The sequence below is a fragment of the Ipomoea nil genome, unplaced genomic scaffold (assembly GCF_001879475.1).
Source record: "Ipomoea nil cultivar Tokyo-kokei standard unplaced genomic scaffold, Asagao_1.1 scaffold1421, whole genome shotgun sequence".
NCBI lineage: Eukaryota > Viridiplantae > Streptophyta > Magnoliopsida > Solanales > Convolvulaceae > Ipomoea > Ipomoea nil.
Window position 1 is genome coordinate 6,132,858 of NW_017617849.1, and position 26,986 is coordinate 6,159,843.

General features: G+C 39.1%; 5 protein-coding genes across 5 annotated transcripts; all 5 read left to right on the forward strand.

Moving 5' to 3' along the window:
* Nucleotides 1-3,854: 3,854 nt before the first annotated feature.
* On the forward strand, nt 3,855-16,083 carry LOC109187941 (UDP-glycosyltransferase 71K2-like). Its single transcript, XM_019338353.1, has 2 exons — nt 3,855-5,282; nt 15,950-16,083. Exon 1 carries the CDS (start codon nt 3,870-3,872, stop codon nt 5,274-5,276), a length of 1,407 nt encoding a protein of 468 aa, XP_019193898.1. The 5' UTR covers nt 3,855-3,869; the 3' UTR covers nt 5,277-5,282; nt 15,950-16,083.
* Nucleotides 8,438-9,868, forward strand: LOC109187423 (UDP-glycosyltransferase 71A15-like). The gene has a single exon (XM_019337608.1). The coding sequence runs from the start codon at nt 8,438-8,440 to the stop codon at nt 9,866-9,868; it is 1,431 nt and encodes a 476-aa protein (XP_019193153.1).
* On the forward strand, nt 14,452-16,040 carry LOC109187940 (anthocyanidin 3-O-glucosyltransferase 2-like). Its single transcript, XM_019338352.1, has one exon. The coding sequence runs from the start codon at nt 14,513-14,515 to the stop codon at nt 15,941-15,943; it is 1,431 nt and encodes a 476-aa protein (XP_019193897.1). The 5' UTR covers nt 14,452-14,512; the 3' UTR covers nt 15,944-16,040.
* A 4,490-nt stretch (nt 16,084-20,573) lies between the features above and the next one.
* Nucleotides 20,574-21,521, forward strand: LOC109188408 (36.4 kDa proline-rich protein-like). Its single transcript, XM_019339072.1, has one exon. It carries the CDS (start codon nt 20,635-20,637, stop codon nt 21,514-21,516), a length of 882 nt encoding a protein of 293 aa, XP_019194617.1. The 5' UTR covers nt 20,574-20,634; the 3' UTR covers nt 21,517-21,521.
* Nucleotides 21,522-26,288: 4,767 nt separating this feature from the next.
* LOC109187424 lies at nt 26,289-26,897 on the forward strand. Its single transcript, XM_019337609.1, has one exon. The coding sequence runs from the start codon at nt 26,289-26,291 to the stop codon at nt 26,895-26,897; it is 609 nt and encodes a 202-aa protein (XP_019193154.1).
* Nucleotides 26,898-26,986: the final 89 nt, after the last annotated feature.

Consider the following 26,986-nt stretch of genomic DNA (forward strand, 5'->3'; position numbering starts at 1 on the left):
TAAGTTGGTCAGATTGTCTTTTGTTTTTGAGTGGACATTTTTGCAGTGCACATTTTTCCTTTTTCAAGTGCATATTTCTCTTCTTCGAGTGCATCTGTTTTGTTTTAGTACTTAGTTTCTCTTGGTCTTTAAGTGCACGTTTTGTAGCCTTCAAGTGCATGTTTTCCTTTTTAAGAATGCATAATTAATTTCCTTCGAATTTTTTCTTTTAGTGTCTTTTTTTTGTTTCTCACTTGCTTTCTAGTGATCATCTTTATGCCTTCAAGTGCTCAATTCATTGCCTACAAGTGTATGTGTGTCTTACACTCTTACTATTGTGTAAAAAAAAATTTTAAAAAATATTAGCATTCAAGTGAACCATTTTTTTTTTCTTTAGTGCAGATTTTTTGTCTTCAAGTGCACAATTCTAGGCAATATTTGTTATATCTTGTGCATTCTTTTCAATAACATATAACTAAATTTCTAATTAAATTTGTGAGATTTACAAACAATTTTTATGGCTAATTGGTTTAATACCACTTAAGTTGCATTACCTTCCTTTTTGGTACCATAAATTGCATCAATTGCACAACTATTTGCCTTCGAGTGTAATTTTTTTGCCTTTAAGTGCATGTTTTTGTGCTTTCAAGTGCACAATTTTTATTAATTCGAAGAGAATTTTTGTTTTTGAAGAGCATCAAAACTGAATGGATTTAATGGTTGAGATTTTTGCGTATCTTTTACCTGGCGAGGCTTTCGCACCTGATCCTATATATATATATAAACACACACACATACACACACAAAGAAAGCTACTCATAGAAGTATGAGACTGGTTCAACTTTATAAAATGTAGAAAAAAGTGTCAAATAGGTCACTAAATTTTTACGCTTTCTGCAATTGAACCATCGAACAAAAAAAGCATGCAATTAGACCATTAAATATTCAAAAAATTTGCAAATATCACTTTTTACAGGTTATTTTCAAATTTCCCATAAATATGATGTCATAATGTCAAATTATATATAAAAAATTATTTTAATTATTATTTTTCAAAATTAAAAGAAAAAAAAAACATTTTTTTTTAATTTTCACATTGTTCTGAATTTTAAATTTCAATTTAATTTTTTTTTTAATTTCAAAAAAATAGACAATTGTATATATAATTTTTTGTCTTAAAAATTGTTTTCTTTAAAAAATGACATTATAACATCATTTTTTTTCTTTTTATTATCCTTATAGTCGAAGGTATGCTTGGTGACTTGATCAGGCGAGTTGCTACATTTGGGATGGGATTAATGAAGCTCGACCTTCGTCACGTAATTAACTGAGTATCGGGCCAAGATACTTTAGGAGAATATATACTTACTCATTCTATGATGTTTCAGGAATCTGGCAAGCATTCTGAACACTCAACAAGACCCGTTTTGATTAACGAATATACTCATTAGCGAATATATTTTACCTCTGTGGTTGAAGTTAAATGGGCAGTAGACACTTTAGTGAAAAAATCAGTTTGGCAAATATAATTAGGTGAAGCAAAACAAATTAAAATTTTACCTAATCTGGCAAGCATTTTGATTAACGAACTAAAAGGGAAGAGGCCTTTAGTACCTTTACCCATGGCATTTGTTAGAGTTAACTGTTACGGAGTACATTTCAATGCTATTATTTCTTTAAAAAATTATTATTTTTCTTTTAATTTTGACAAATAATAATAACAATAATTTTTTATATAATTTAACATTATGACATCATATTTAAGGGAAACTTAGAAGTAATCTGTAAAAAATGATATTTGCACAATTTTTGAATGTTTAATGGTCTAATTACATACTTTTTTTATTTGATAATTCAATTACACAATGTGTAAAAGTTCAGTGGCCTATTTAACACCTTTTCTTAAAATTAAGCAATGAATTACAAAAGTAACGTCTTTGATGACATAAAACATGACAAACTACACAAGCAGAACAAATTCTCTTTTAGAGTTTTAGTCATTAAATATTATGACACTAGTATATTTAATTATATATTTTTTTAATTTTGTCACATTATATTTTTTTTTTTTACTTTTATTTGATTGTCATAATTAATTTTTATTTTAAATTTTTATTATTTCACCAATTAGTGAATGATTAATATGCAATTTCATTATTCAATTATGAAAAAAAAGGGAGAAATTACAAGTTAAGATAAAAGACTTGAATGATAAAATTACATGTTAATCATATTTATTAAATGATAAAATGAAAAAATTTTAAATAATTAATTAATTGTGGAAAGCAAGTAAAACTGTAAAAGTCAAAGATATTATATGAGGAAATAAAAGTCAATGATGCAATAAGACACAAATAAAAGAATATAAATAAATGCGACAATTTTACAAACATCTTGTGCTGAATGACATATAATGACCTCTTTCATATGGAGGTCATGAGATCGAACCTCGAGGTGTTGATATGTTCTCATAAAAGTATTACCTTTTAAAGGTGAGAGAGCTCCCACACCAGAATTATTCAAAAATTCCATCACAAAATTTTCCATTACAAGGATTTGGACTATGTTCTGGTTGAATCAGACTCAATTCATGCCTTACTTCAAGAATAGACTCAATTCATGCCTTGAAGTATATTATTACCAGAGCAGCTGCACGCCATAGCTTTTTCTATAGTTTGGACCTATTGTTTTGTTTATTTGTTACTGCATGAAAAGTAGATTCTCCTCTTTTCATTTTTTTTTTTTTTTTTTTTTTTGAAAACTCCTCTTTTCATTTAATGCTTGTAGATGTAAAAGAAATGTCGACCAGCTTTGCTCATTTAAATTTCTCTTTTGTTAAGCGATCTGCAAATTAGGCTATCCACCTTATGGCTAGAGAGTCTGTTTCTATGTATTGGTCTTATTGGACTCTCGCTTTTCTTGTTGATATTTTGTTTGAGGATCTAAATTATTAGTGATAGTAATGTTATTTTCAAAAAGAGTTAATTCCTTTTTTGGTCTTAGACTTATGGTGGCAAAGACAATTTTAGTCCTTCATAAAAAAATTGGACAATTTATGGATACACTTATTGTGACGAGTACAATTTTGGTCCTCTATCTATTATCTTGTTAATTGACCGTGTAAATTAGGGGTATTTGTGTCAATTCCGATGTTTTGGTCGCTCCGTCGTCAATGGAGCCTCTACATAGGTGATCGGATCGGAGGTAGTGGCTGGTTTTGAGACGGCGTCCAGATCAATCCCCTTTGTTCATATTGGCGATCGGAGTGCTCAGGGGGTCATCGCCACGTGAACCAGCGACGGAGAACAATACGACACCGTTTCTCCCTTCATCGGACACGTCTCCCCGTTCCGGTACGCCAGCACTTCTGCAAACCCAAACCCGACGAGGGAGCTTCTGCAGCAAAACAGAGTCAAAGAAGAAGATGATAGTTCTGGATAGTTCCGGCATTTTTGGGCTACGCCACCGGCATAGCTCCCCAAGCTCAGGTTGCTATGTACAAGGCACTTTTGGATGAAGGTGTTCAGCTCTCTGATATCGTGGCCGCCATTGATCAGGCATTAGCGGGCGGAATAAAGACATAAGAGACGGAATAAAGAGAAGTAGATAGCATGAAATGACACAAATACCCTTCTCTCAAATAGCTATTTAATAGGAATGGAGACGAATAATCAAAATTGTCCTCGTCAGAACAAGTGTGTCTATAAATTATCTAAATTTTTTTTTATAAAGGACTAAAATTGTCATTGCCACACCATAAATCTAGGAAAAAAAAGAATTAACTCTTTCCAAAAAACATTACATTGTATCACTATAAGATAAGATAACCAACAAAGAATGCCCACGTACATAAACTCAACTCCGATCCGTAGTCTCTGAACACTCAAAACATGAAGAACGCTGAACTTCTCTTCGTCCCTGCACCGATGGTAGGTCATATTGTTTCCATGGTTGAACTTGCCAAGCTCCTACTCGATCGAGACGACCGTTTATCCATAACAGTGCTAGTTATAAAGCATCCGGCGGACCCGATTGCTAACACAGTCGTCCAAAATGTTGTTTCTTCCGATGCCAGAATCCGCCACGTAGACCTTCCGGAAATGGAGCCACCGCCGGAAGAAATGGCTGTCAAATCCCCTGAGAATTATTTCGCCACCTATATAAAGAGCTATAGGTCCCATGCCAAACACGCGATCGTCAATAGCGTGCTCTCGTCGGATTCCGGCGAGGCCCCGGCGCTCGCCGGGATTGTATTTGATTTTTTCTGCAGCTCCATGGTTGACGTGGCGAATGACCTCGGTGCTCCTTCTTACCTGTTTTACGCCTCTGGCGCCGGGTTTCTCGGCATAAATCTTTACTACCCGATCCGGGAAATCCTTGTCGGAAGAGAATATACTTTGTTGGATCCGGACTCGGTGGTTTCCACTTTTGCGACGCCGGTTCCGGCTAGAGTTATGCCCACGGCTGCGTTCAACGACGATGGGTACAGATCATTTGTGGAACATGGCAAGAAGTTCAGAGAAACAAAGGGGATGATCATAAACACGTTTGCAGAATTGGAAGCATACGCTGTGAAAGCTTTAGAATCCGACCCGGATCTGCCCCCGGTTTACACCGTCGGACCGCTGCTCGCACCTCAGAAGGAGCACGCAGGGAAGGAAGAAATCATCAACTGGCTCTCGGAGCAGCCGCCGTCGTCCGTGGTGTTCCTCTGCTTCGGAAGCCAGGGAGCGTTCGAGGCGCCGCAAATACATCAGATCGCGACGGCGCTGGAGAGGAGCGGACACAGGTTCTTGTGGTCGATTCGCTGGCCGTCGTCCTTAACCATCTCCGAGAACCAGATTTTGCCGGCGGGATTCCTTGAAAGGACCAAACTTCGGGGGAAGGTTTGCGGGTGGACCCCGCAAATGGAAGTGCTCGCCCACCGCGCCACGGCGGCGTTCTTATCCCACTGCGGCTGGAACTCTACTCTGGAGAGCATGTGGCACGGCGTTCCGATGGTGACGTGGCCCATCTACGCCGAGCAGCAGGCCAACGCGTTTCAGTTGGTGAAGGAGCTCGGGCTGGCCGTGGAGCTGAGGGTGGATTACCGGAGGACGCAAGATTCAGAGAATGTTGTAATGGCGGAGGAGATAGAGAAAGCTATAGAGAGTGTGATGGAGGCAGAAAATCCGGTGAGGAAAAGAGCTAAAGAGATGGGAGAGATGAGCCGGAAGGCGTTGAAGGAAGGTGGGTCTTCCTTCATCTCTTTACAGCATTTGATTGAGGACATAATTCATAACATTAAACTATGCTAATTATAGCTTGAAGCCAAATCATGCTTGCTGCAAAGTATGAAAATAATCCTACCCATTATTATTGTTGTTATCAAGGTTCAAAAAATAGCTAGGCGCCTGGACCGCTTAGGGTGCCTAAAGCACCTAGGCGGGCGCCTAGAGTGTCTAGGCGGGCGTCTAGGTGGCCGACCACCTAGCGCCTAGGGATTAATCAAGGCCTAGGCCTGATTTTTGTGGTTATTATTGTTATAATTATATTATTATTGTTATTGTTATAGATAGTAATTGCTGCCATTTATTTTTATTTGTTACCATTATAGTAATAGTGATAAACTAGATTTATTTTCCTCCCATAAGGACAAGAGTTCGTTGTCTTCTAGATGAGTGAAGAACCAACATAGTTCATCATCTTCTTCTAAGATTGGAGGAAGATGTAAATAGTTGCTTTGTATGTCTTTCTCCAAATTATCTTCCACCACCATGGAGGAAGATAAACATGGTTCGTCTCTTCCAAAAATTGGAGATTAAACTCACAAACACTTCAATATGGTAGCAATTTTTGTAATTATTATTTTTATTAAAACATATCATTGTAAAAACACTTGCAAAAGTCATGTCAACTTCCCAAATCAATTAAAAAATCTAGTCAACAATTAGTTAAAGGTTGTTATAGTGTAATACATTGGTATATATACTTTGTTGTTGCCTTAATTCTTGGCAAAAATAGATTCAGAAAGTCCTATATATTTAAATAGGTGTTTGTATTTGTTTATGGTATAAATCAATTGGTACAGAAGGTTTTGGGAAGGCTTAGCTATAACAAAGATCTTTTGGTATAGATGTTGGTGATGGGTTGGAAGATTGGGGTATAGGTTCACCATGTATAGGTTCATCAGGGAGTCTCGAATCGTGGGTGTATGTGTTTGATATGAGACCGTAGGATTTCAGTCTATTTTTTTTACCACTTCAAATTTATCACTCTTTAAATGAACCACCATCACAGCATAGTCATATAATCTTTTGTAAATGTAGGAAAATACTATATGTCAATTTACACCTAGTACAATCTAAAATGTCTAATTATGCGATGTAGTATTCCCATAATGCTTGGCGTTACGTAAATACGTAATTAAACTACTATAGAGTAGTTCAATTGTCCACTAACTCAAATAAAGTCAAGTTCAAGTCATCCCAACCTAACCTAGCTATGGGAAGATCCATCCCCAGTGCCCACAATGAGTTATCTTTACAAAAGGCTAAAACTATTATACTACGACTGTCAAAGGATTCAATAATTATGTATATTTGCTTATAATGTTTTACAAAAAAAAAAAAAAAAAAAATCAACTAAGTGTCCATGAGGGCATAAAAATATATATACTCCCATATAAAGAAAGTCCCTAGTAAAAGTTTGGAACTTGATGGGAGTGGCCGGTTTCGAATCAGTTAACTAAACTGACCAACGTATATATAAACAATTATATTTTTTAAAAAAAAGTAGGCGAAATAAAAAACAACTTTATTTTGCAATATATATATATATATATATATATATATATATATATATATATATATATAAGCTATGGAATCAGAAACAAAAGTGTGTTTCTTTGGAGACATATTGCTGGATCAAATGATTTAATCTTCAAACATGGCAAGCAATACCTATAAATTAATAAATAATTAGTACTGTCATTATAACCTGTCACATTTAATTATGTTTTTTTTTTAATTTTATTAATTTTTTTTTAAAGGTAAGACTTAATTCATTAAATCATTAACGAGACAATCAACAAGAAAAGGAGGTGGGGTGTCATACCACTCACCGCAACCTGACACAGAAATGATCTCCCGAGCAACAATGTGGGCGGCACAATTCGCAGATCGCTTTACAAACTGAAATTCAACATCCTCAATAATAGATGCTAATTCTTTAATATCGTCAACTAATAAACCAAAAGAAGAACGAAAAGAAGTACTCCGTAGTAGATAAAGCATTAATAAGTAATTGAGAATCTGATTCCACATCAACATTTCCCATGCTTGTATTCTTCAACCAACTTAGGGCCTCTCTCATAGATATAGCCTCAGCCTCTTTTACCCCATAAAGTCCTTTCATACACACATTACCCACAGCCAGAATTGTTCCACAATCGTCTCTTAAAACCCAGCCAAGCCCCATAGTGTTGGTGCGTATCGCAACATCCGTATTTAGCTTTACCCGCCCATTTTCTGGCTTTTTCAAATTTTAATATTAATTTTTATTTGTTTGTCATAACTAATTTTTATTATAAAATTTTATTATTTTATTATTTAATATATATGACTAATATATGATTTTATTATTCAATTAAAAGAGTTTATTTATAAGATAATAGGAGATAAATTACGTGTTAGATAAATTTTAAATAAATAATTAATCATGAGAAACATGATAACTTGTAATGTGATAAACAAATAAAAATGAATAATGTAATAATACAAAAATTAAAATAATATAATTAAAAGTGAAATTTGATCTATATCCTATATATATATATATATATATATATATATATATATATAAACATATTTTGTAATAAAAATAGAGAAAAAAGTTTCCGCCCATACAAAATGCAGCGTTTTGGGCAGAACTGGTGGTGCCTTTTTGTATTTTTGCTGGTTGGGAATACGAAGAATTGGAATTTAATAAAAGAAATTATGGTGTGCCTTTTCAAGTTCTGCCAACCATTGGAAACAACCTTGCATTGTTTGGTGCGTTGGGTTTTACATATGGTATAATCATTTTCACCATTTACCAATATACTAATGTATTGGATAGTGTACTAAAATAATAAACACTATAAATACTAATGAATACTAAATACTATATATATATGAAAGGGATTATGTAAACAACACACCTACATTAACCACATAAATAACACAAACAAAACACTTTAAAAACATCAATCATGCACCTTAAAAACACCCATCATACATCTTAAGCAAATAAGATTATAACAAAGCAGCATCTTAAGAGTACACGCAATCAACAAATTTGAAGGCTTGAAGCAATACAAATTTTCCAATAAATCACTGTCAAGCAATGAACAAATTTCAAAGCTAAAATAAGCAACAAAGAATATCCACATACAAAAACTTCTAAACTCTTATCTTCTCGGTCCCTGAACTCTCCAGACATGAAGAAAGCTGAGCTTGTCTTCGTCCCTTCACCGCTGGTAGGTCATATTGTTTCCATTGTTGAGCTCGCCAAGCTTCTACTCCATCGAGACGACCGCCTATCCATTACAGTGCTAGTTATAAAGCACCCGGCGGACCCTATCGCTAACACCGTCGTCCAACAAGTTGTCTCCGCCGATGCCAGAATCCGCCACTTGAACCTTCCGGAGATCGAGCCACCGCCGGAAGAAATGGCTGTCAAGTGCCCTGAGAATTACATGGCCACTTATATAAAGAGCTATAGGTCCCATGCCAAGCACGCGATCGTCAATAGCGTGCTCTCGTCGGATTCCGGCGAGTCCCCGCCGCTTGCCGGGATAGTATTTGATTTGTTCTGCAGTTCCATGGTTGACGTGGCGAATGACCTCGGTGTTCCTTCTTACCTGTTTTACACCTCCGGCGCTGGCTTTCTCGGATTAAATCTTTACTTGCCGATCCGGGAGAGCCTTGTCGGAAGGGAATATAGTTTGTCGGACCCGGACTCGGTGGTTTCCACCTTTGCATCGCCGGTTCCGGCTAGAGTTATGCCCACGTTCGCGTTCAACGACGATGGGTACAGATCATTTGTCGAACATGGCAAGAAGTTCAGAGAAACAAAGGGGTTGATCATAAACACGTTTGCAGAATTGGAACCATACGCTGTGAAAGCTTTAGAGTCCGACCCGGATCTGCCCCCGGTTTACACCGTCGGACCGATGCTCGCACCTAAGAAGGAGCACGCAGGGAAGGAAGAAATCATCAACTGGCTCTCGGAGCAGCCGCCGTCGTCGGTGGTGTTCCTCTGCTTCGGAAGCCAGGGAGGGTTCGAGGCGCCGCAAATACACCAGATCGCGACGGCGCTAGAGAGGAGCGGCCACAGATTCCTGTGGTCGATCCGCCGGCCGTGGTCCTTAACCAGCTCCGAGCGAGCCAGCGACTTCACCAGTTTCGACCCGATTTTGCCGGCGGGATTCGCGGAGAGGACGAGAAACAGGGGGAAAGTTTGCGGGTGGGCCCCGCAAGTGGAAGTTCTGGCCCACCCCGCCACGGCGGCTTTCGTGTCCCACTGTGGCTGGAACTCCACTCTGGAGAGCATGTGGCACGGTGTTCCGATGGTGACGTGGCCCATCTACGCCGAGCAGCAGACCAACGCGTTTCAGTTGGTGAAGGAGCTCGGGCTGGCGGTGGAGCTGACGGTGGATTATCGAAGGGCGCAAGGCTCAGAGAATGTTGTAATGGCGGAGCAGATAGAGAAAGCGATAGAGAGCGTGATGGAGGCAGAAAATCCGGTGAGAAAAAGAGGTAAAGAGATGGGAGAGATGAGCCGGAAGGCGTTGAAGGAAGGTGGATCTTCCTTCATCTCGTTGCGGCGTTTGATTGACGACATAATTCATAACAGTAAACTATGCTAATTAAAGCTTAGAGCCAAATGGTGGGTGTTGCAAAGTTTATCACATGAAAACAGTCCTACTTAATTACCCATTGTTGTTGTTGTTATTGTTATAATTATTGTTATTGTTATGGATAAATGGACAATAGTTGCCATAATTTATTTTTATTTGTCACCATAACATGTGACTAACTAAGTTCATTTCTTTTCATCAGAAAAGGATAATAATTTGTGGTCTTCCAAATGAATGCTTTTTATCAGAAAAGGATAATAATTCGTGGTCTTCCAAATGAATGGATGACGAACGTGGTTCATCTTCTTCTAAGATGGGAAGAAGATGTAATTAAATAGCTATATGAATGCTCACTTTGATGGTGATGCATATTCACCATGATTATTAATTAAGTAAATTTTCATTTTTTGAACTTGATATTCATCATGTAATATTCATTTTCAGATAATATTCATCAAGGCAAGTAATTAATAGAATTTATGCCTTCAATGATGGGGAGTTTGAGTTATCTCTTTGAGCATTCTAAAAATAAATAGAAAGTTCTCTTTCGCACTTGATCACTTTACTTTAACTATTGAGTGGTTATTTTGGCCCGCCCGCGACCGCTTTAGGTGTAAGACCAACAGTTGGTGCAAAGGATGACATAATATTAGTTTTTGTTTAGTAAAAAAAAAAAAACTCCATCTGTCGAGAACTGTGGATATTATAGAAAGTTTTCTTAAATAAAATTTTGTTGATTGACAGTTATATGATCGATAGATTAGTTAACCCAATCGTTATATCCTACACCACGGCGCATATAGCACTGTGCGCCGCGCGCCTCCCAAAACGACGTCGTTTTGGGGTAGTGTTGGGAGGCGCGGTAGGAAGTTGCTGAGATTATATGTATTTGTTCACAACGTTATGTGTATTGGTTCATACAGTTATGTGTATTTTTTATATAATTATGTACATTCTTTTTATACAATTATGTACATCCGAATCAGAAAATTTGTGTGTATTATGTTAAGAGTTGATGTGTATTATGTTAAAAGTTTATGTTTATTATGTATTATGTTAGATTATGTGTATTATCTTTTAAAAAGAGTATGTATATTTTGTTATATAATTATGTACATTCATGTATAACATTATGTGTATTCTAGTATAACATTATGTACATTCTTGAACAGCGGTTTTTTAAAAAAAAAAAAAAAAAAAAAAAAAACTACTGCCATTCACTGGGGCGGGAAATTTCAAAAAAAAAAAAATTAAAACGACGTCGTTTTGCATCTGGGCGCATAGTGCAACGCGCGCCGTGGTGTAGGATATAAATTGCCTTACTTAACCCTAGTATTTGAGCGATATATAGTAGTCTTTTTTCTTCTTCTTCTTTTTTTTTTTTTTTTTTTTTTTTTTTATTTTTTTTTATTTTTTTGGTGAAAACTTGAGCAATATTATCAATAGAGTAAATACCCAAAATGGTCCCTCAATTATAGCTAAATTCACATATTGGTCCTCGACTTTCAATTTCAACAAATTAAGTCCTTAACTTTGCAATTTTAACACAATTTGGTCCTTAGTCTATTTGACAGTTTGTTGACCGTGATCTTTGAGGATATATATGTAATTTCACGATTCTGCATCATTCGCCGCGATTCTGCATCATCGTCGGCGGCTGCGCCGTCATCGACGATCTCCAGAAGAACCTGCAGCTCTCGTCGGAGCACATGGAGGCCTCCAGGATGACGTTGCACCGTTTCGAAAACACGTCGTCTTCTTCGCTCTGGTACGAACTCAACTAGAGTGCGGTCTGTAAATACAACCGGAACCTTAAAAAACCGATGATGGACCATGAAATTACATATATATCCTCAAAAATCACAGTCAACAAATGGAGGATCAAATCGTGTTAAAATTGCAAAGTTAAGAACTTAATTGGTTGAAATTGAAAATCGATGATCAATTTGTGAATTTAGCTATAGTCGAGGAACCATTTTGGATATCTACTCTTATCAATATATAGTTCGTTCTAGTAGACTCCTTAGTTTTCTCTCTCCTTGGGATAATCAAAGACTACAGATCCTCTTGTATTCTTGATTTGAAACCTTCAATTCTCGTAATATAGTTCTACCATACTTCTAAGGTAAATTAAGTGTACAACTCTAGCAAAGGGATTCACACTGTATAGGTTTCACAAGGAGTCTCAAGCCATCAGTGGTGTCATATATATATATATATATATATATATATATATATATATATATATTAATTCTCTGTAGTCGATTGTACTCGTAGAATATATGTATCATATGCTGTATGTATGTGTAGAACAAGGAATGAATCAAGAAGAAGCATAATAGAGAAGAAGGGGCATCTTTTATTAATAATCGTTCTTGGGTGTTTGTTTGTGGAGAGAAAGGGGAGAATATGGTGCATAGAGAGAGAGTGGAGTGTGGAGAAGTCATCCCCCATTTGGAGGGCTATGAGTCCTTTTATATGTAAAGTGGTGGGTTTGACCGATCACCTCCAACTATAATTTGTGAATTGAGTCCTAAACCACTTGATCCTGACCTGATTATAAACGAACCCATAAACGTACAGGTAATCGGTGACGGGATATATATCCTATCAATATTAATTAATTATTTTTTTATTTCAATTCTTATTTATTACCAAACAAATTGATTCATTATATTTAAATCGTTACCATTATCGCCAAATTTTATCTCCCAATGAGAAGATGCCTTGGATTCTCAACTCAAATCTAAATGACAAATTTTGCGATAATGTCAAGTTATACGGTTTATACCAATAATGTAAAGTAATAGTTGTCGTGGTCCCCGCGGAAGCAATGAACAAATTTGAGAAGCTAAAGTTAATATTATCCCTGCAATTCTCTTTCACTTTTTAAAATGAGTCTTATTTTTACATCACCCAATTTTACAAATCATATACTATTTACACTACGTCCCTACAATGACAAATTATGCTTAGCATCCGTATGCACCATGCATGGTGCATACGGATACCATGCATGGTGCATACGGATACAAAAACGACGTCGTTTTATTAAAAACGCGCGTCTCATTTAAAAAAAAAATCGGTTTCGATGCCTAGCAACAACATTATATTGTGCGTAATTTGAACTATATATCCAGAATCAATGAACTAAAATTCCAGAACCTATGAACTAAAATTCAAGAATGAATGAACTAAAAATCCATAATGAATGAACTAAATATCCATATCGAATGAACTAAATATCCAGCATGAATGAAAAAATCAGTTTCAATTCACGTCTAAATATTCATAATCAATGAACTAAAATTCCAGAATCTATGAACTAAAATTTCAAAATCGAAACTGAATTTTTTTTTAAGTGGCCTGAGATGTGCGTTTTTAATAAAACGACGTCGTTTTTGCATCTGTATGCACAGCATAACGATCCCCCTACAATTCCAACCAACTTTCTAAAGTGGGCCCCTATTTCACATCATTTTAAAAAATTAATATCTTTTTCTCAATAAATATTATTTTCTCTTCAACATTATTAATTTATATCAATATATAAATTACATTAAATACTAAAAATAATAAAAATGAAAACCTAAAAACATACGGAGTACTTTTTTAAATAAATTACTTTTAAATATTAAAAATAGTTATACGGAAAATCTAAAAACGTAATTTTTAAAAATTATTCGTACTATATTTAACCGAATGCAAGTTATACTGTAACATTTTTTTTAATCTAAAATCAAGGTTGAAAAAATTGCTAGACGCCTAGGGCGCCTAGAGCGATTATTCGGCGCCTAGGCCCGATTTTTGTAACACTGTCTAAAATAATTCGTGTTATTAATTTAAATTACGATTTAAATTGTATAACTAAACCTCAAATGATCCTTACAAATTCGAACTAATTGAAATCACTACAATTAAGCCAAGTACAAATTTGAATACATTGAAATAACTAAAATTAAACAAATTACAAATTCGAAGACACTAAAATCATTAAAAGTTAAGAAACTACAACTAACCGATTCCATTGAAAGTAAATACATTTATTCATTTATTTCATCTCCGCAAACTACAACTAATAATTTAAATTTTTAAAAATGTATTACGTAACTAATTTCAATACAATAATTTAAAAATAAATTAAGTAATATTTAAATATTAAAATAAATTAGTTAATAACACAATAAAAAACATTAACCAAAACTCTATAAATATATATATATATATATATATATATATATATATATATGAAATAACAAAAAATAAAACAATAAAAGTTAACGTTTAAAAAAAAAATTAGTGACATCGACAACAAAAGCTACTAATAGCAAGCTTGCTGCAAAAGGCAGCAAAAGTTGCCGACAGTAAGCTTACATATGCAAGCTTGGTAAGTGACATGGCAAAATCAAATAAAAGGAAATGCACTTGTTGTTGTATTTGAATTAATGCACTTATTGTTGTTTTTTTTTTTTTTTTCAAAAAAAAAAATAAAATGTCACATCATCTAGAAATAGGGGGTAATTTCAAAGATGGGGCAGCCTAAAATAACCAACAAAGAATAGCCACATACATAAAGAAATAAACTTTTCACCAAAAAAATAAATAAATAAATAAACTCGATCATCATCTCCGTCGTCTCTCAACACTCCAAACATGAAGAAAGTTGAGCTTGTCTTCATCCCTGCACCGATGGTAGGTCATATTGTCTCCATTGTTGAGCTTGCCAAGCTCCTTCTCGACCGAGACGACCGCCTATCCATTACAGTGCTAGTTATAAAGCAACCGGCGGACCCTATTGCCAACACCGTCGTCCAAAATGTTGTCTCCGCCGATGCCAGAATCCGCCACTTGAACCTTCCGGAGATGGAGCCACCGCCGGAAGAAATGATTCTCAAGGTCCCAGAGATTTACCTTTCCGCCTATATAAAAAGCCATAGGTCACAAGCCAAACACGCGATCGTCAATAACGTGCTCTCGTCGGATTCCGGCGAATCCCCGCCGCTCGCCGGGATAGTATTTGATTTTTTCTGCAGTTCTATGGTTGACGTGGCGAATGACCTCGGTGTTCCTTCTTACCTGTTTTACACATCCGGCGCCGGGTTTCTCGGGGTAAATCATTACCTCGTGATCCGGGAGAGCCTTGGTGGAAGAGAATATACGTTGTCGGACACGGACTCGGTGGTTTCCACGTTTGCCTCGCCGGTTCCTGCTAGAGTTATGCCCACGTTCGCGTTCAACGACGATGGGTACAGATCATTTGTGGAACATGGCAAGAAGTTCAGAGAAACAAAGGGGATGATCATAAACACGTTTGCAGAAATGGAACCATACGCTGTGAAAGCTTTAGAATCCGACCCGGATCTGCCCCCGGTTTACACCGTCGGACCGATGCTCGCACCTCAGAAGGAGCACGCAGGGAAGGAAGAAATCATCGACTGGCTCTCGGAGCAGCCGCCGTCGTCCGTGGTGTTCCTCTGCTTCGGAAGCCAGGGAGGGTTCGAGGCGCCGCAAATACACCAGGTCGCGACGGCGCTGGAGAGGAGCGGTCACAGGTTCCTGTGGTCGGTCCGCCGGCCGTGGTCCTTAACCAGCTCCGAGCGAGCCAGCGACTTCACCAGTTTCGACCAGATTTTGCCGGCGGGATTCCTTGAAAGGACCAAAATTAGGGGGAAGGTTTGCGGGTGGGCCCCGCAAGTGGAAGTTCTGGCCCACTCCGCCACGGCGGCGTTTGTGTCCCACTGCGGCTGGAACTCCACTCTGGAGAGTATATGGCACGGCGTTCCGATGGTGACGTGGCCCATCTACGCCGAGCAGCAGACGAACGCGTTTCAGTTGGTGAAGGAGCTCGGGCTGGCGGTGGAGCTGACGGTGGATTATCGAAGGGCGCAAGGCTCAGAGAATGTTGTAATGGCGGAGCAGATAGAGAAAGCGATAGAGAGCGTGATGGAGGCAGAAAATCCGGTGAGAAAAAGAGCTAAAGAGATGGGAGAGAAGAGCCGGGAGGCGTTGAAGGAAGGTGGATCTTCCTTCATCTCTTTACAGCGTTTGATTCACGACATAATTCATAACATTAAACTATGCTAACTATATCTTGAAGCCAAATCATGCGTGCTGCAAAGTAAATCCTATCCCATGAAAATAAGCGCACAATATCCACTTAATCCCACCCATTATTATTATTTGGTGTCTTGAGGTATGATAATATATATTGTTGTTGTTTTAAATTTCTAAATTTCCCTTCAAAAAGTCTTAAATTTATTATTGAGAAAAATGAGAAATAAATTCTTGAATTATATAGGACCAGCCTGGATAACACCAATAGGCCGTTGCTCGGTCTGCTCCTACTGATAGTTAACCAACCTTAGTTGAAAATTACAAATATTTGACATAAATAATATTTTTATATATAGTTAAGTGGTGCTGGGGTTTAATCCATGCATTTTTTTTATTTAATTTTTTTTTTTTTTGGTATTCGACCAATCATTTGATCAAGGCTTAGAATGAGCGGATTCAATTTAATATAGTGTTGAAGCAATCACCAAATCCGTGCACAAAATCAATATTTCATTTGGCCAAAATGCAAAATGGTCCATTGACCAACCAACATGTGAGATATTAGGGCATGTTTAACCAAAATGGTGTGTGATGAATTCAACCAAAATGGTGTTGGTGTTGAGTACTATCATATAAACAAAAATTTCTTTTGGGCTTCCTTAAATGTTTTTGAAGTCCACTACACATGTATATATATTGTATGACTTACAAAAATATTTTTTGGGGCTTTCTTAAAAAAATGTTTTTGATGTCCACAACACACATGTATATATATCATATGAGTTCAAAAGTCAAAGCCCAAATACTTTATTTAAAAAAATACAAATCATAACTTTTTTTCATTTGTCTTTTTTTTTTTATTTGACTCTATTAAGAATGTGCCATATTAAAGAGTTTTAAGTCATGATATAGTCTAACTTCTTGTGTGTAGTAATTTGATTTTGGAATCTCAAAACTAAATTGGTTCAATTTACTTCTTCATGGACCTGTGGCGGATTCATAAAGTTCATAATATAGTCCATAAAATTTGAATTATTAACAACAACAAAAAAATTAAACTTCTTTAAGTAAGAATTAAACTTTGCAGACAAAACACATGTCGAATTCAAATTAATCTAGATATTGAATGTCATATTTGGAAAGAGATGAGAGAGAGAGGAAAAAAAAAAAAAAAAGGCATCACTTTCATTGTGAAGATTTAAAGTATCAAAGTTAACTCTAGGTCTCCAACAAAATAGTTTCATAAGGCATACCATATATATTTTTACTAGGTAATTAATTAGTGTGTGTCTTTATTAATTGGTTAATCAGTAAGTGCCTTTACTAGTTAATTATGATTTGCATTTGCTAGTTTTTATTTTATTTTTAATTAAAATTTTATGTGTACATTGAACTATTTATTTAGTGAAAATAATTGTGATTGTCATTGAAAAAAAAATTAGCGATTTTATTTGAAGAAAGAACGATAATTAAGATTTAAATAGATACATGTAAATTAATTAAGGATTTTTTAATTTTTTTTTTAATACTACTGACTCTATTACAATGTAATATCTGTTTATAACTATTTTCTCAACCTATTAAAGCCAAAAAAAAAAAAAAAAAAATTAATATCACGTCACTGAGACTCGAACCCACAACCGCCGAACGGAATTTTTTACTTATGTTACCAGTTATATTATATATTTTAACTCCCTGATAAAGATATACGGATAGGCGGGATAGCTCCAGCACTCCAGCAGCTCACGAGCTGAAGATGAGCTTAGTGGGTGTGTTTCTCAACCTATGGAGTCGACAAATCGGGTCCACTTCAACAGACAAATGACTCAAGAAGCAATCGTATGTTATATATACCATTGAACATGGTTCATATATTGCATTGTGAATTTCAGTTTAGAAATTATGTGTCTATAATTAACACATTTTGTATTTGTAATTAATAATTTATATATTTGTAAATAAATTGAAGACACATAACATACTAATTAGAAATGCATAAATTATTTATTGTATCTAATTATCATGCTATGTGTCTAATTTTCATGTGATGTGCCTTCAATTTGTTTATGTGTATCTTATTTTTTTTCACAAGTTCCATGCATGGAAAACAAAATATCACCCCTCCTTTGGAGAAGTTCTTTCCTCATAACTAAGGAAAATTCATGAATCAAATGAAAAAAAATATCATTTTCCTCAAATTTAAAGAAAAATCGAGACACGATATAATCAAAAAAATAAATAAATAAATAAATAATCAAGAGCAACCCTAATTAAGTTGGTCAGACAATTGACTTAGTAACCACAAAATTACAAGTTTGACTCTCAACAAGAACAGTCAATTGACCTTATTTAATTAATTTGTTTGAGTCGATCATCTATGGACAACCTAAGCTAGTTTACATGTGATCTGTTACCGACTAAGTTCACAATATGAAGTTTATCTCGTGCACACATTCAATAATGATTGCAAGTTTCTCTCGTTATTCAAAAAAAAAAAAAAAAAATCCAAGCCACCTACTCCCCATGAAGCCATAGTAATGTACTAGCTAGTGTCACAAAATTTTGGCCACGTGACAGCAACCTAATCTACATGCAATGCAAGCCGTGCTACTGAAACATTATGATGACACATACATTTGCTCTTCATGTGCACAATATAATCGTACATGTTTTTCCAACCAGTTGAGGTTGTCCGGTACCGAGAAAGTGCAAAGGAAAACAAATCTGGGAGATTGTGGATACCTCACGGGCATACACCCAGTGTTGACTGCTCCGTATATGCGTTCACGGGCGTAATAGTACAGTTGAACCAAGGAACACACAGACAAAACAATCTCCATCCACCTCGTCTCGCCGACGATCCAGATTCGCTTGTCGTTTTCTTTCGCAACTTTGAATTTCGAGGTCGCAATTGTTGAAAAAAGGGGCTTTAATTAATTTGCCAATTCACACTATCTCCTTCTGTACATGACAAATGATTTTCTTCATTTTTCCTTGTCGCCACAATTGTTCGTTTGTTTTCCTTTTCTTTGGTTTAAATCAATGTTAGGGCATGTATGTACATCCCGTGGTGTCGGCTTAACCCACCAAAATATCTAATATGATACTACGATAGTGAAAATTAAATTAGATCGCGCGTACTACTAACAGGTTCAATCAAAAGAATGTTGACGCAAGAAATATGTGCGTTCGTGGGAATTATGATGTGAAGGTGGCTGAAGCTATTAGAAGCTCTGAGTTGGTTCAAGAATACAGGAATGGGTGAAGTTGATGTGGAAACAGACTCACAATTACTTTATAATGCTATTTACAGTCATTCTTTCTTTTCTGCTTTTGGTTTAATAGTAGGAAACATTAAAGAATTAGCATCTTCGATTATTGATGTTAAATTTCAGCGACCTACGAATTGTGTTGCCCACATTATTGCTCAGAAGGCCGTTTCTGAGTTAGGTTGCGAAGAGTGGTTTGATATCTCTCCTCCTTCTCTTGTTCAGTGTCTTATTGATGATTTAATGAATTAAGCTTTTGTTCTCAAGAAAGAAATAAGTTTGCCCATTTGAACCTTTAATTTTCAATACAAGAATCAATCGAGTTTATGATATTTAGTAGTTTTTTTCTTTTTTGATACATATAAAGGAACAAGGATTGGACAAGTAATGAAAAATCGGTTATGTTAAACTCATAAACGTTGGAGACATACTATACATTGAGTGGAGTTTGATTCACCATATGCTGGCTAATAACTTGGACCAAAAATCCAAAAATGTTAACAGGGACAGTAACAACTCTTCTATTGATTTATTTACGTATAGGGGTTAGGCATTTTCCAAAAAACAAAAGCATTGTCACACTTCCATCCACTTGCAATATTCTATTGCCCAAATGAAGACACCAAGACAAACATTCACTCCCAATCAATGACCATCACAAACAGCTGCAATGAACTGACCATTTTTCACCCGTGAGAAATTACAGCTAATTAATATAAATAATTAAAGTTTTTTGTTTTCATATAATATTCAATATCTCATCACTGTCAAATTAATACAGATTCTGTTCAGATTGCACTGACAGGGTCTAATTCTTCCTTTTGTTTAGCATATGGTATTTTTATTGTTATAAGATCGACTAATTAAGATACAGTTAGAGTGCCAAGCATCTTGTGCACAAATGGCACCCAGGTTGGACTCTCATATGGGAGATAGAGACGTTATTGGCTCTTTTAAGTAGTTATGAACAGATGATACTACATTTAAACTCATATAATTGACTTGTAGTTATGAACAAAAACTACATTGTAAAGATTGTACTAATTTAGTTTTACTAACTAACTTAGAGAAACCCTAATTTAGGATTTTTTTTTTTTTTAATATCACATAGAAAAGAAAGAATCATTTGAGATTGTAGTTGCAATAATCATGCTTCTTTTTTTTTTTTTTTTCTTATTGTGAGTAATGAATTGATCCCAAAAGGTTGAATTCTCAACCCCAAGCTAAGAGCCTTACACCCCGATCCAACAGAGCATATCAGAGAATGTAAGTCAGGATAAATCAGATCTTACACTATCGTTGGTAAAATTCGATCTCGGGGCATTGTTCTGAAACTGAGCTGCCCATGCGGGCTATTGTGTGTAATGAATGTTTAGTGGGTACGTGGTCTATAAGAAGGGTAATGTTGGTGGTTTGTGTCACTTGTCAAGATTCCTCTAATCTCTCTTGAAGATGAAGAATCATTTGGGCAAAGTTTTGCTTCTTCTCCTTCTTCAATGGGGAAGTTTATTGGTTGCCCATGCATGCCCATACTGCCCTTACCCACCATCTCCGCCCAAGGTCCACCCTAAACCACCACTTCCCCCAAAGGTCCCAAAACACCCTCCAAAAGTTCATCACGAGCCGCCGCCCTGTCCTCCCAAATCTCCGGTAGTGCACCCGCCGCATGTACCCAAACCTCCGGTCGTGCACCCGCCGCACGTACCCAAACCTCCGGTTGTGCACCCGCCGCACGTGCCTAAACCTCCGGTGGTTCATCCTCCGTACATTCCCAAACCGCCGGTGGTTCATCCTCCGTACATTCCCAAACCTCCGGTCGTTAAGCCACCACCCATTGTCCCAACGCCTCCTGTCGTGACACCGCCTTACGTGCCAAAGCCCCCGGTGGTGACCCCGCCAGTACTCCCCCCGCCGCCGCCAGTGGTAATAACACCACCGCCGTACGTGCCAAAGCCTCCGGTAGCTACACCGCCGCCTCCACTACCTCTCCCGCCAGTGGAAAAGCCATGCCCACCTCCTCCTCCACCTCCAGTTGAAAAGCCGTGCCCGCCGCCGCCGCCGCCGGCGCAACCAACTTGCCCGATCGACGCCCTGAAGCTGGGGGCATGCGTGGACTTGCTGGGCGGGCTGATCCACATCGGAATCGGCGGCAGCCCCAAGGATACATGCTGTCCAGTTCTGGGAGGACTTGCAGGGTTAGACGCCGGAATATGCCTTTGCACCACCATTAGAGCTAAGCTTCTGAACATAAACATTATCCTCCCCATCGCGCTTCAAGTCCTCATCGACGACTGTGGGAAGACTCCCCCGGAAGGGTTCAAGTGTCCCGCCTGAGAGGATCGATCAGATCAGAATAAATTGAATATTAAGCCATGATCCAATAACAGGAAGATTTTCGTTTGGATTATGGGGTTTTCTTGCGTACGTTGTACTGTCTACTAACACAAGGTGTTTTGTATTTTGTTCGTATCCAAAACAGGATGGAAATTGTTGTTGTTCTTTTATATTATTGTAATCACAACTGTTGAGGATTAAAAAAAAAAAATCATATCAGCAGGAATTTATCTTTACCATGATCATAATTGTTGGTATTAACTAATATAATTGCCAAAATTTCAGTATTACTTTTTTTTTGATAGTAAAAAACCAATGGAATTAATCAAAGCAACACTGCAACACAAGGTGGTGGGATAGCCTCCCATATGGCGAGACCAGTGTGTGAACCTGTCGCTCGAGCTAACACATGAGCCACTCGGTTCGCTGACCTCCTGATGGCGAACCCGCACATTCCCAATGTCAGTTGCAATGTCTCTACACTGCTTAACTACCAGACCAACATAAGACAAGTCTGAACAACTTGAATTAAAACTAACGCATAAATTCAAACAATCAATCTCAACAAAATAAACATGGACGGGACGATTCTTCAACCAAGAAAGAGCCTCCTTAAACGCTAGGGCCTCCGCAAGATAAGCATCTAACACACCCGGCAACCTCCCGGCATATGCCGCAATGAAACCACCATTGTGATCCCTTAACACCACCCCAAACGTGGCGAATTGATCATGCAATGCAGCATCTATATTACATTTTAAAGTACCCTCAGATGGCGCCACCCATGCATGGGACGTAAACTGCTATGGAACTGCATTAGAACCTGCCAAACCTTCCCAAGCACTTGCCTCACTCACAACATACTCACGCACTTGAGACAAAGACCAGAATTTTCCATTCCACACTACATCATTCCTTACCCTCCACATAACCCAGAACCTACAAGCCATGAGCACTACTTGCGCCTCATCCTGGTGGTTTAACGCCATGTCCACAAACTGTACCAAGCTGCTGCCATTCAAAACATCAGCCACACCCCAGAGTTGAAGCGCCATAGGGCACTCACACAAAATATGAGCAATGGTCTCTTCACTAGCAGGACACAACGGACATCCACCTCCAATGAACACCCTCTTCTCTTTCAGTACCTCCTTCACAGGCAGGATCCCCCTTATACATCGCCACAAAAACATCCTAACCTTCGGTGGCACCTTCAACCGCCACAACTTACGCCAAGACACATTACTCGGCTCCTGCTGTGCAGCATTGTGTTGGACTAGAAGCCTATACCCATGCTTCACTGTATATTGCCCACGAAGATCATTCCTCCAGTACCACACATCACTGTGTCCCGGAGCAATCGGCGTACCAATCACCCTATTAACATCAGAAGGCAACAACAAATCCCTCAAAAGGTCCTGGTCCCATGCACCATCAATAGTCATAAGGCTCGACACCGTGGCGTGTCTCAACTCGTCATAGCATTCCGTGTCCAGCCCCGGGTTCTCTACATCCGCCAACCAGCTATCTCCCCAAACCAAAGTGCCCCTGCCATCTCCAATCCTTCGACCTACGCCATCTCTCAACAGTTGTTGTGCCGCCACAATGCTTCTCCATAAATAGCTGGGATTATTACCCAAAGGTGCCGAAAGAAAGCCCACATTAGGAAAGTATTTCGCCTTTAAAATCCTGCAAACAAGAGAGTTAGGAGTGGTGAGAATACGCCAACCCTGCTTAGCCAACAACGCCACATTAAACTCATGCATCCTCTTGAAACCCATCCCCCCCAAATGTTTTGGCTTTGCCAGTCGAGCCCAGCTTAACCAATGAATTCCCCTCCTATCCGACTCCCCATTCCCCCACCAAAACCTGTTCATAGTACTCTCAATGGCATTACATGTGGCTCTAGGCAACAGAAAGACAGACATAGCAAAGATCGGCATTGATGATGCTACACTCTTCAACAAAACCTCCTTCCCCGCTTTAGACAAAAGCTTTTTTTGCAACGCAGATACTCTATCCCTCACCCGCTGCTCAATATAACGGAAAACTGACCTCTTATCACGCCCCAGGAAAGAAGGCAACCCCAAATAATTTCCAAAATGCTGGACTGATTGGACACCGAAAATACTGGCTACATAGTCCCTCATCTGAGTAGTTGTATTTTGACTAAACAAGATGCTGGACTTACCAAAATTGATAGCCTGACCCGAAGCTGCGCAATAAGCTTGTAGGCAGTTCTTAACCTCCATGGCCTCCACCCCATTCGCTCTGAAAAAGAGCAGACTATCGTCCGCGAAAAATAGATGGGAGACTGATGGTGCCCCCCGTGCGACTCGCACCCCATGTATTGCTCCACTCGCCTCGACATGCTGCAAGATCAAAGACAATCCTTCAGCACAAACAATAAACAAGTATGGCGATATTGGATCACCTTGCCTAATACCCCTAGATGGAACCACCGAACCCGCATCCTCACCATTCAACAGGATATTATACCGAACTGAACTAACGCATAGCATTACGAGGTCAACCCACCCACGGGCGAACCCCAACGCCAGCAACATACCCTCCAAATAATCCCACTCCATCCGGTCATAGGCTTTCGCCATATCTAGTTTCAAAGCTGCCCAACCCACTACCCCTTCCCTCTTACGCCTTAAATAATGGCCTATCTCCCCCGCCACTATAATATTATCCGTTAATAGCCTAGTAGGCACAAAAGCACTCTGACTGGGAGAGATAACCTGATCAAGCACCGTTTTCATTCGGTTTGCAACCACTTTTGCAATGACCTTATAGGCCACGTTGCACAAGGCAATAGGCCGTAGATCCGCCACAGTCTCGGGGGTTTTCTTTTTTGGGATAAGAACCACATTGGTGTTATTAAGAGTTGGCGGCAAATAACAGCCATCAATACAGCTTATCACAAAGTCTGTCAGGTCCCTCCCGGTTATAGACCAAAAACTCTGGAAAAAAGAGGGACACATACCATCCGGGCCTGGAGCTTTTTCCGGAGCCATAGAAAAAACTGCATCCTTCACTTCATCCGGAGTTACCGGCGCCAAGAGGTGCCCATTCATCTCATCAGTGACACGGCCCCCCACACGTTGCAACAGATTTCCAGTCGTAGCAGAAGCCTGGAAGATAGCAGTATAATATCTTATGACTTCCGGCGCCATTGCCGAACCCTCTAACCACACGCCTTGGGGACCCCGCAACCTTCTCAACACGTTAACACGGCGCCTACTCGAAGCAGACTTATGAAAGTAACGCGTGTTACTATCGCCGTCTTTTAGCCACAACTGCTTCGCTCTTTGTCTCCAGTAAACCTCTTCCTGTGCTAACAACCCACACAACTCCTTCTCCAGCCGCACATAAAGATTCACATCATGCGGCACACGGCTACTTCGCAGACGCTCCAACTTAGCCCTCACCTGCTGTATCTTCCGCCCAAACTTCACAAAATAATCCCCACCCCAACGCAATAAATCCGCACCACACCACTCTATGCGTTGCATAAAAGACCTTCCCCCCGTCATAGCCCAGGACTGCTCTACCACCTGTCGACACTCCCCATCCAGTAACCAAGCGGACTCAAACTTGAATCTCCTGCTTACTCGTCGGATAGGCCTTACTTCTAAATCCAAAATTATAGCGCTATGATCAGAGTTAACAGTAATAAGATTTCTGACCATTGCCTCCGAAAACATAGCACACCAATCAGTCGTTGCCACAGCCCTGTCTAACCGTTCTTGCACCCAATGTCCCGAGCCCTTCCCCTTCTCCCATGTAAACTCATGCCCTTCCATTCCCAGGTCATTTAGCCCACAATCATGCAACGCTGCATTAAAGCCCCGGATTAGTCTGTCTGAATGTATTCTGCCACCCCACTTCTCCGTATGACTTGCTAAGTCATTAAAATCCCCGATGACTGCCCACGGTAACCGTGAGCGCACCTTAAGACCCCTTAATAAGTCCCATGATAACTGTCTATCTGCTTGGTCAGGATAACCGTAAAAGCAGGTGAGACGCCACGGCTCCTGCCCCGGAAGATTTACTAGCACGTCAATATGGTTCATCGAATATCCCAGTAAAGTCGCCATGTCACGCTCCCTCCAAAACAAAGCCAAGCCACCCCCCCTTCCGACCTTATCCACCACAAACAAGCCTTCGAACCCCATCCTTATTCTCACCCTTTCCAGGACCGTAGTTATTGATTTAGTTTCTGAAATAAAAACAAACATAGGCAGCTGCTTGACAACCAAGCTCAGTAACTCACGAACCGTCGGCTTGCTACCCATACCCCGACAGTTCCAGCTTAGCACACTCATCTTTGCTGGCGAGCCTGGCACCCCAGACCCACCGTCGTGATGTTCTCCGCAGCCTCAGACATATGAGAATCACCTACCCCGTTGCGACCACCATTCCCGGGATCCTCCCGACGGCGCTTCAACTCTCCTTGCAACACCACCGCGTTTTCAACTTGTTCTGGGGACACACTAGGCACATCCACTGTCCCTGCCACAAAAACCGGCTGGGCAGGTAAATCAGCCAATAGCCATTGAGCCCCTACCGGTTGCTGCTGCCGTCTTCCACCAGCCCTCAACCATCCCCCATAAGGATAATCCGCCGGCAGTATGTTCTCAGTGTCCTAAGCGGTTCTCTCTATAGGGTTTCTTAGAGAGTTTTCTCCTAGTCTTTTCTAGGGTTTTTTTCCTTCGATCATCTCTTCTTTGAGAGCCTGTTAATCGTGTTCTAACGGAGGATCCATGGATGTCGAGCAGTTGCAGAAAAGCTGGGCCGATCTTGCGCTAGAGGAGGAGGAGAGCGGGGGGTTGGACGCCCCAGTCCAGGATGGTGAGGGTTGTAGTGCCACCCGCTATGAGTTGGTAGGGCGCTTTTTGACAACGAGGCAGATCAAGTTTGAACAGATGCAGCAGGTGATGGCGTCCGTGTGGAAACCTATGATGGGAGTCAGGGTCCTCCAGATTAATGAAAACTTGTTCTTGTTCCAGTTCCCTCATCGTAAGGACTTGCAGCGGGTCATCGATGATGGCCCGTGGTCTTTTGAAAATAATACTTTCGTGTGTAAGGAGATCACGTCCCAGGTTCGCCCGGAGGAGGCCGTGTTGGATACGGTAGATTATTGGGTGCAGGTTCATGACCTGCCGGGGCGCCATGCAACGCCGGATTTCCTGAAACAAATTGCGAATCACGTTGGCACTTTCATAGCGTTAGATCAGAATAATTTTGGAGGCAACTGGCGGAGTTTCCTGAGGGTTCGGGTGGCTATTAAGGTGGCCGAGCCGTTGAGGAGGCGGATGAAAGTGCGTCAGCGTGATGGGTCCTTTACGTGGATAGTGTTCAGTATTACTTGATTACTAATAGAAGGGAATAAATAATGGCATAGTAATGGTAAATTGTAGACTAAGAATGAAAGGTTGTGATCTGTTTGGTCCTCCAACGG

Coding starts and splice junctions, on each gene's coding strand:
- LOC109188408 (XM_019339072.1), top strand. CDS start 20,635: ATGAAGAATCATTTGGGCAAAGTTTTGCTTCTTCTCCTTCTTCAATGG.
- LOC109187941 (XM_019338353.1), top strand. CDS start 3,870: ATGAAGAACGCTGAACTTCTCTTCGTCCCTGCACCGATGGTAGGTCAT.
- LOC109187940 (XM_019338352.1), top strand. CDS start 14,513: ATGAAGAAAGTTGAGCTTGTCTTCATCCCTGCACCGATGGTAGGTCAT.
- LOC109187424 (XM_019337609.1), top strand. CDS start 26,289: ATGGATGTCGAGCAGTTGCAGAAAAGCTGGGCCGATCTTGCGCTAGAG.
- LOC109187423 (XM_019337608.1), top strand. CDS start 8,438: ATGAAGAAAGCTGAGCTTGTCTTCGTCCCTTCACCGCTGGTAGGTCAT.